The sequence below is a fragment of the Rissa tridactyla genome, chromosome 1, assembly GCF_028500815.1.
Source record: "Rissa tridactyla isolate bRisTri1 chromosome 1, bRisTri1.patW.cur.20221130, whole genome shotgun sequence".
Lineage (NCBI taxonomy): Eukaryota > Metazoa > Chordata > Aves > Charadriiformes > Laridae > Rissa > Rissa tridactyla.
Window position 1 is genome coordinate 134,377,128 of NC_071466.1, and position 9,990 is coordinate 134,387,117.

General features: G+C 53.2%; 1 gene segment (V, D, J or C); it reads right to left on the reverse strand.

Annotated features, from left to right (window-relative positions):
• Window positions 1-2,039: 2,039 nt before the first annotated feature.
• Window positions 2,040-2,830, reverse strand: LOC128906678 (T-cell receptor beta chain V region PHDS203-like). The segment is given in 2 exon segments: window positions 2,040-2,340; window positions 2,788-2,830. Coding segments are annotated over 2 exon segments (344 nt in total).
• Between the last annotated feature and the right edge of the window lie 7,160 nt (window positions 2,831-9,990).

The following is a 9,990-nucleotide window of genomic DNA, read 5'->3' on the forward strand; positions in this document are numbered from 1 at the left end:
AATCCCAAATGGGATTTCAGAGTTTATGCCATTTGGGATTACAGGATTAATCCTCACTGAGGTGATGGGACTAACCTCAGGGGGGCTATGATATTACTGCTCAATGGCATTACGGAATTCTTTTCATTGAGATAATCGGATTAATCAAAAAAGAATTATGGGATTAGTTCCCAGGGGGGTTACGGGATTAATCCCCACATGGATTATGACCTCTCCGTCTCTGGGAAAGCTATCTGTGTCCTATAACCTGGTGACATGAGTAACTGCAGAGAAGTCAATTCCCAGGCTGGACCTGAGTGGGCAGAGGTTTGGGCACAGAGATGAGCCCTGGCCCTGGGCAGCAGCATAGAGTGGCCCCTGCTTCACGCTGGGCAAAGGCTGACAGCCATTTGTCTTCCCAGGGCAAGGGCAGGTTCAACAGCAGGATCGTGGTCAACACGACAGGGTGGAAGTGGCAGGTATTTGAGACAGACCCCAGGCCTTGCTCCCACCTCCTGACTCAAGACACACAGAGAGGCCACCCACCCCATCCGGACCAAGGGACAAAAGGAAGTGGGGGTGAGGACAGTCAGGCTGGGTTGGACTGGTCCAGAGACGTCCAGGTAGAGTGGAGTGCAGCCTCAAGGGCTGAAAGGCAGCTGAGCTCTTCCGTGTGATGGAGTGAGGAGCACTGGATGAAAGTCAAGCCTTGAGGACACTCATCTTGACAAATCCTGGGGACCTCATCTAAGGCTGGAATCCTGTGTGATGGGAACCCACTAGAATCTCTTTGAAGTCACAGGGCTTTTTAAGAAGCCCAGAACTGGTTTCAGCAAAGGTCTTCACCTGGGACACCTGAGCAGTGAAACAGTCTGCTTAGGGAAAAGGGACAGAGGGCACCTTCCTTCCACAGAGAGGAACTTTCTGTCCCTTTCTTCCCATCACCAGACAACATTAACACACATTTGTCTTTCTTGGCAGGACTTTAATGGGAAACCAGTAGTCTACGTGAGTACCACAAAGACCCTCTCACCCAAATATTCCCCCATTTTTCTTGAAAGACGTAGGGCACTGGGGAATACACCAAAGGCTGACGGAAGCACTTGGGGGGTGGGGGGGTGGTATCCAAGGGTTTCCAGTCTGCCCTGCACTCAGGTAAGGTTTGTCTCTGAAATTGGAGCAGGTCTCTCAGGGCATGGACCAGGGCAAGTTGGAAAGTCTCCCTAAATGCAAACCACTCCTTCGAGTGAAAGGCCTTGTGGCCTTGTCCCTGGGCTGCCACACTCCTCTGGCAAAGAATTTGTCCCTCTGCCTCAGCAGAATTTCCCCATCACAGATTGTGCCATCGCTTTTCAGTCTTTTCATGGGGAGCTCCAAGAAGACTCTGTCTCTAACTCATCCTCAGCTCCCTCCAGGGAACGAGAGGCTGCACCTAATGCTCCCCTGCATTCTCATCAAGCCCGGTGGAGGAATGATCCCCCTCCTGGCCCTGACACCTCCATTCTGGCTAGCAGAGCCAAGGGTATGGTGGGTTATTGCCACAGAGCACCTTGTGGCCTGGGGCTCCGCACCTACAGGGCTGCGCTCCATCCTGAATACCGTGGAGACTTGGGCTATATGGCATACATCTGAATGTTCAGGTCACAGGGTAGTGGCATGACCCAAGGACCATGGCACACAACAGCGAACACAACAGCGTACCCATTCCCTGGAGTCTGCTGGGGCCAAGGGACCAGTGCACACATAGAAGTCCTCAGTGGCATGGTCCTGCCAGTACTCTGCAACTCAGAGCCCCTCGTGTACAGCAGTGTGTTGAGCCCTGGGTTACCAGCAAGGCACCTGTACTCTAGGAAACCACACTGTGAGCAATCCCAGGAGACCTTGAACCCCTTGCCAGATTTAACTCCAGGTTGGCTTGGCTTTCCAGCAGATGGAGAAGGAAAGGGCTGGGTGAACCAAGACAAAATGATCTACTGTCAAACACAGGGCTCTGTGTGTGTGCTGGGGGCACATCCCTCGTTGCATGGAAAGGTTTGTGCTATGCTGCTCCGGATTTTGAGTCACTGTGGGCTTCCCTCAGCACAGAAATATGTGCAGGAGTCATTGAGTAGGGCGTAATCTATCGCCACAGATAAGCGGTAGCCCTTAGTCCCATTACTCCAAAAGTGATTTCTGAATTCCTTCTCAATCTCTGCCCTGCCACCTTCCACCGAATATACAACCAACTGCAGAGTGGCATCCTTCCCATGGGCAACTTGTACCAGGACATGGCTGAGTATGCATTGTCCTTTTGGGAACAGTTCAGAACCACAGAGTCTCCCACTCGGACGACGGAGTCTGGCGACTGCTGAAGGGGCTGGCCTGCAAAGAGAAGGGAAGAGATGTGAGGAGTGAAACACACTGAAGGAGACATGAAAACACATCCTAGAATTAAGACATGGCATGGGGCGGCATAAGGATGTCAGCAAGCTCTATGGGACAGTGTCCCGTTTCTCTGAGAGACACAAACAGGAGAAAAAAAAAACCAAACATAAACCAGACAATGGCATAAAAGACAACGGCAAATTTGGTATGACAAATAATGGCTTCAGTACTCTCAATTGAAGTAATAAACTGGGATAAAAAACCACCTTTGTAGATGTGTAGAGTTTTCTGAGTTTAGAGGTTGAGGAAAAGCTCACCTCGTTCATTGCCCATCCTCCCCCAGGAAGCCTTGGGGAATGAGGCACTGACAACGACTGGGCACACGGCTGAGGCAGCAGCAGCAGCTCCAGGGCAGCTCTTCAAGCAGAAGAGAAGATCACTTACCCACAGGGACCAGGACGGCCACAAGGAACCAGAGGAGAACCATGGGGAAAGGCCACCTCCTTCCAGCACCCTGCCCAGTGTGGCAGCACAGGCACAGAGACGTGCCAAGACGAGAGGCTGGGAGAGGAAGAGACACGTGTCTCTCTGCGGGTGGGCAGGGCGGTGAGAGAGAGCCTGAAGTGTGAGGAGGCAGTTGGCTGGCTGGGAACAGCGGGGAATGACACCTGCATGCAGGCATGAGGTGCATCCACCCTGCTCCACGCACTTCCTGCTGTGTCTGTGTGTGTGTATAGGCAGAGGTGGGGGACAGGGGTGATCACAGGAGCAGGATGGGGCTGTGTGGCAGCCTGAGTGCGTGCACAGCACAGGGATGCACAAGGAGGCACCAAACGAAGGGAAGAGAAAGAGAGCGTAGGGATGCATGTTTGTTGTGTGCCCCTCAGCTGAGTCTTCTCTCCAGCAGCCTCACACTCAGGCTCCCAGCCCGCAAGCTGCAACGTGGAATCTTCTCTGCTTATCCCAGTGCTGCTCGTCATGTTGCCCAGGTATGGGAAAGGCTGCTGACCTCTCACCCTGCTGTCTACTGTAGTATGCCAGAGAGGAGTTCTGTAACTGTTCCTCTCTTCCTCCAAAGGGACATCTCAAGGAGAGAAAAGGCTGCCTTTGGCTCTGCACTGGGACTGCCTCTTGGGAGACCGCACCACAGAGCAATTTGTGAGGAGAAGGCTATTCACCGTGGGATAGGCTGGTACAGACTTACCTTCTCCATGACAGAGAAGAGATGACAGTCTCTTTTCTGGAGCATTCTGCAAAGGAGCAGCAGGACGAGGATGGGCAGAGCTGGAGAAAATCCTGTCTTCTTCTCTACTTGGGGCACAGCCTGTTCACCAACCCAACGCTGTGGGGAATCACTGCTTGCCAGAACTGACTTGCTTTGTGTCCACACTGACACCCTCTCTGTGTGTCAGAGGCCTGACAGAGCTTCTGCACGTCTCTGCCCATGCTGTGGGCCCAGCAATGCACGGCAGTGTATGGACAGCCCATACAAGAGAGCAAGGGATCTGGCTGCTCAAGGCTGTCATGGGCTTTGCAGAGAAGATGTAGCCCTGTGTCCATGCAGAAAGGGGCAGCAATGCCAGCAGCTCCCACACCCTCTGTTCCAGGTCTGAGTGTATCCCAATGCATTCATTGCCACAAAAATGCCTGTAGCAGATTCAGGAATGACCCCAGCTTCCTCAAAAGAAAAGGGAGAAAAGAACCAAGAGGGTGGGCTAAACTGTGCAGGCAACAGGAAGAAACCCCACAATACCCCACAATACCCCCAGCACTCCAGCTGAGAGGAGGCTGGGCTTGATGTGTCCATGGGAAGGGTCTCCATTTCCCACTGTAGATGGAGGAGTCAGTGATGCACAAAACAGTGAACCCGAGCACGCGCCCGCCTGTGCTGTGCTGCACCCGCAACATGGCCTTCAGGCCTCTGCTGTGCTGCACATTCCCCCTGGCCACAGGATAACCTCAGGCAGGTCGTTGTAACGGAGCAGGACGTGGGCAACTCCCGCTCGGTACCGGCTCTTACGCCACGTACCCAGCCTTGCCTTTATCTAAAGGTGCACCAAGAACATCTCATGCAAACATCCTTTCTGTGTGACGGTGAGAATGACGAACTCCAGGGTTGCCTGGAGTTAAATGAGAGGAGGTCTGCAGAGTGCAGATTGAAGAGAGACAGAAAGAGGAATGTGGGGAGAGAAAGGGAGGCAGAGAGGGGAAGAAGCGTTGAAGGAAGTGGCTATAATGGAAACGAGAGCTAAACGGAGAGAGAGGCAAGGAGGAGTGGGATGTCATGGAGAGAAAGCAGGATTAATAAACACACAGAGCCTAAGAAGAGGATGAAGGGCAGGCTAGGAAGCAGAGGAGGTAAGGAGTGGAAAGGGTTCATCCTGCCTTGTGCAGCTCTGACGAGCAGGAAAGCAGGTCCCCTTTGTGCAGGAGCAGGTTTGCGCTCAGCTCCCTCAGCAGCCTACCCACTGTGTTTCACTCTCAGCACAGTAATACGTGCCAGAGTCATTCAGAAAGGCATGCTCGATCGAGATGGTCATCGCGTCTCCTTGTATCCCACTGCTCTTCAAACGGCTGCGGAGATCCTCCTCCACATCTGCTTTACCACCGACTAATGCAGAAGCCACCAGGATCAGCCTGGAGTCCTTCCCCAAAGGAAGCTTGTACCAGTATATTTCTGTGTTGGAGGGTTTCTTCTTGGAACAGCTCAGACTCACGGACTGGCCTTGTCGTATCACTGTGTCTGGGGACTGTTCCAGAGCCAGCACTGGAAGAGAAAAGGAGGAACATTGAGGAAGAGGAAAACATGGAAAAACATTAACTGGGCACTACGCGTTGGTAGAGAAGAGGGTGGGAAGGAACAGGACAGATTAAGGAGCAGTGGAAGGGATGGGACAGCTCTTCCGATCAGCAGGGGACTTTCCAGTCTCTCTCCAAGAGGCAAGAAACATTCCTGGGCAGTTTGTGTCCAAAACATGAACCATGTGGGGGCTGAGCACAGAAGAAGAAATAGACAGCCCTTGCAGGAGATTCAGGGATTCCTGCCCGCGGCATTCAGTGCCCATCCTCAGCACTGGGAGCTTTGGGGAATGGAGCTCTGCCAGCAAGCGGGGATGCAGCTGGGACAGCAGCAGTGGAATCGCTGTAGGTGCTCAGGGGTGACTTGAGATCACTTACCCATAGGGGCCAGCATGGCCACAAAGAACCAGCAGGGAGCCATGCGGGAAAAGCCCCTGTCCTTTCAGGGACCTGCCTTTTCTCGCTGCCCAGAGACATGGGAAGAGGAAGCCCTGGGTGAGGAGGGTGAGACATATTAGACATATTGGGGTTGGGCAGGACATGAAAGGCGAGAAAGGATTGGCTGGCTGGGAACAGTGGGGAAGGACACGCACAGTCACAGGAAACTATAAACCCTGCAGAGATGGGGGGCGGTGGGTGTGTGCGTGGGGAGGGGAGAAGGGGGGTTGCATGGAGAGGACCGTGCTGAGGTTGCATGGGAGTCTGAGTGCGTGCAAGGCAGAGAAATGCTGAGAGTTCCCTTTCTCCTTCTGAAGTCCTCGAGAGCTGGAGACATGAGCTATGCAGGACACACACAGGTCCCTTGCATTTCCCCAGGCATTTTCCCTCTCTCCCCCAGCCATAGCTCTTTCTTCTTTTTATTACTTTTTCCCCTGACTGTGTGAGGCTGCTTTTTCTCTCTGCGGTACTCTGAGCACAGCAATTAATATCAGTGGGAGGCAGGACCAGGAAAGACACCACAACAGCCCAAGCATTCTGCCTGCTGAGGGCTCTCATGGGCTTTGCAGTGAAACTCTTCCCCCATCCCGTTCTCTGAAGAGCAAAACTGTACCTGCAGCTTCCCGCTGCTCTCCTGCAGGGAACTATGAATCCCACTGCACTTTGTTTCTCTTACTCTCTGCAGCAGAGTTGGGAATGTTCCAGGACATCACAAAGGACAGAGAGGCATGGAGGTCTCAGCTGCCCCATGCTATCCCAACCCAGAACACCTTTCATCCTGGGACCAGGAGGGGCAGGAAGAAGGCAGGCCAGGACCCCCTTTCCTGGCTGCTTTTTCCATCCTTCTTTCCACAGCCTTCTTTCCTCCCTAGCTACAGGATAACCTCAGGCAGGTCATTGTAACGGAGCAGGACGTGGGCAGCTCCCGCTCGGTTAACAGCTCTTACGCCACGTGCCCGGCCTTCCCTTTACCTAAAGGTGCACCAAGAACCTCTCGTGCAAACATCCTTTCTGTGTGACGGTGAGAATGATGAACTCCAGGGCTGCCTGGAGTTAAATGAGAGGAGTTCTGCAGAGTGCAGATTGAGGAGAGACAGAAAGAAGGTGGCAGGGGTAGGAAAGGAGTCAGAGAGGGGAAGAAGCATTGAGGGAAGTGGCTATAATGGAAATGAGAGCTAAACAGAGAGAGAGGCAAGGAGGAGTGGGGTGGCATGGAGAGAAAGCAGGACAAATAAACTCACAGAGTCTGAGAAGAGGATGAAGGGCAGGCTAGGAAGCAGAGGAGGTAAGGAGTGGAAAGGCATCATCCCGCCTTGTGTACCTCTAATGAGGAGGAAAGCAGGTCCCCTTTGTGCAGGAGCAGGTTTGCGCTCAGCTCCCTCAGCAGCCTACCCACTGTGTTTCACGCTCAGCACAGTAATACGTGCCAGAGTCATTCAGAAAGGCATGCTCGATCGAGATGGTCATCGCATCTCCTTGTATCCCACTGCTCTTCAAACGGCTGCGGAGATCCTCCTCCACATCTGCTTTACCACCTTCTACTGCTGAAGCCATGAAGATCAGCCTGGAGTCCTTCCCCAAAGGAACCTTGTACCAGGACATATATCTGCTGGTGGATTTCTTCTTGGAACAGCTCAGACTCACGGACTGGCCTTGTCGTATCACTGTGTCTGGGGACTGTTCCAGAGCCAGCACTGGAAGAGGAAAGGAGGAACATTGAGGATGAGAAAAAATGGAAAAACTTTAACTAGGCACTGTAGGTTTGTAGAGAACAGGATGTGAAGGAACAGGACAGATTAAGGACCAGTGGAAGGGATGGGACAGCCCTTCCGATCAGCAGGGGACTTTCCAATCTCTCTCCAAGAGGCAAGAAACATTCCTGGGCAATTTGTGTCCAAAACATGAACCATGTGGGGGCTGAGCACAGAAGAAGAAATAGACAGCCCTTGCAGGAGATTCAGGGATTCCTGCCCACGGCATTCAGTGCCCATCCTCAGCACTGGGAGCTTTGGGGAATGGAGCTCTGCCAGCAAGCGGGGATGCAGCTGGGACAGCAGCAGTGGAATCGCTGTAGGTGCTCAGGGGGGAGTTGAGATCACTTACCCATAGGGGCCAGCATGGCCACAAAGAACCAGCAGGGAGCCATGCGGGAAAAGCCCCTGTCCTTTCAGGGACCTGCCTTTTGTCGCTGCCCAGAGACATGGGAAGAGGAAGCCCTGGGTGAGGAGGGTGAGACATATTAGACATATTGGGGTTGGGCAGGACATGAAAGGCGAGAAAGGATTGGCTGGCTGGGAACAGTGGGGAAGGACATACACAGTCACAGGAAACTATAAACCCTGCAGAGATGGGGGGCGGTGGCTGTTTGTGCGGGGAGGGGAGAAGGGGGGTTGCATGGAGAGGACAATGCTGAGGTTGCATGGGAGTCTGTGTGCGTGCAAGGCAGAGAAATGCTGAGAGTTCCCCTTCTGCTTCTGGAAACCTCGAGAGCTGGAGACATGAGCTATGCAGGACACACACAGGTCCCTTGCATTTCCCCAGGCATTTTCCCTCTCTCCCCCAGCCATGGCTCATTCTTTTTTTATAGGTATAATGAGGGGTCACTCGGTGTGGGCGGTGTGGGTGTGTGCAGGGCTCCCTCCAGCCCTTGCCCATCAGAGCTGGGGAGAGGAGTAGGAGAGGAAGGTAAATGCCTTTGAAGAGTGTGGCCCAAAGGGGGAGGCATGAGGGAGAAGAGGCGCTGAGGACTGGGGCTAGGGTGGCTTCTCCCTCCACTTTCCTTGCTGACAGGCAGTAGCCCAGCTTCCTCCAGAGATTGTTTCTCCCTGGGACCCAGCTGGGGACCGTTGGTTGTCTCAGCCTGGTGCTGCAGCTGTACAGTGCGATTTCATTCACTCGTGCTCCACCAGTGACACCGCTCTACTGCTCTGCTCACAGGCTTACGGGACTCCAGCCACTGCCGTCCTCCCCACAGCGCCCTCGGGTGTCTCTGCCCAGGGGGACAGCCACATGGCCTCTCCTGAATGGGGCAAACTCGGCGCAGGGATGCGCAGCCGGGAGAGTGGCAAGAGTGAAAGGAACCCAGGCAACAAATGACAGAGGTCTCCACCATGCCCAGCGCTGCTGGCAGCACCTTTCCCTCCTCATAGGAACTGTCGGAGCCTGTGCCTGGAGCTCTACCTGGTGACAGGCAAAGAGAAGAAATGGCAATGGGCTAGGATCCCTGGTGGTACTCCTGCCTCATGCAGAAGAAGGGAGCAAAACCTCATAAGATCAAAAAAAAAAGGACCAAAAAGAAAACAAAAGTGACAGAGAAGGAAAGATAAAATCTGGCAGAGGAGCAATAATGTCATTAGTGAGCAAGCCTGTCCCCACACAGCTGGTGTGAACAGATCTCTGGACTCTGAGCGCACACAGGGGTCTATTCATTCTGTGGGCGTATGTCTATAAGTGGGAGACTTTACCCTGATATATCAGACTTCTGAGACACCTCATTCTTGGGGCCACCTGGCTTTGTGCTTGGGAGACTGCAGTCTGCGTTACTGGGAAGGGCTTCATGCATGGGCATGCTACAGCTCTGCAGGTATGACACAGCTGCACGGTACGGAGAAAGACAGCCCGAGCTGAATAGAGTGTGTAGGTCTCTCTGGAGTCTCATATGCTTAACATTGAAGTTTTCCTCCCGTTTGCCTCTAGAAAAGTGGGGATCGTTGTCTGCCTCTCAAAGATTGCTAACATTTTCCTCATGATGATGCACAGATGATGTACTGGCAATATCAGCACAACCATAGGCAGCACAGAAATTCAGTGTGTCTCTGATGAGGGGCATTCCATCTTTCCCCCCAGCATCAGCTCTGTTTCCCTGCCTCATGCACATCTAGAGGTTCTTTCCCTCCACAAAATGTCCTCAGCTTTTCCAGTGGTTCTGGGTGCTTGCAGGAAGCGCAGCTGGCCTTGAGCACCCTGCAAGGTCCTACCTTCTCCACAGAGACAATACCTGATGCACATCCCAGACACTCAGACTCTCATCTGCCTTGGGAAGTAACCCTGTCTCATCACTGTCTACCCTGCTGTCTATAGAAACAGAGAGAAGGCTGCACGTACAGCGAGATTTGTGCTCAGCTGCCTCAGCATCTGAATCAAGGTGTATCCTAGCGCAGTCATAGCTGCCAGAATCATTCACTGAGGCAAAATCTATTGAAAAGGACACGCAATATCGCATACTCCCACAACTCTTGAAGGCATTCTGAAACTCGTCCTCAAACTCTGCCTTTTCCCTTTCCACTCCACACACTGCAGTATGGTACCAGCTGCAGTATGGCATCCTTTCTTTGAGCCTACTCCTACCATGGCATGTAGGGGCATGTGGTTCCCATCTGGAAACAGCTGAGAGTCACAGCTCCTCCCTCT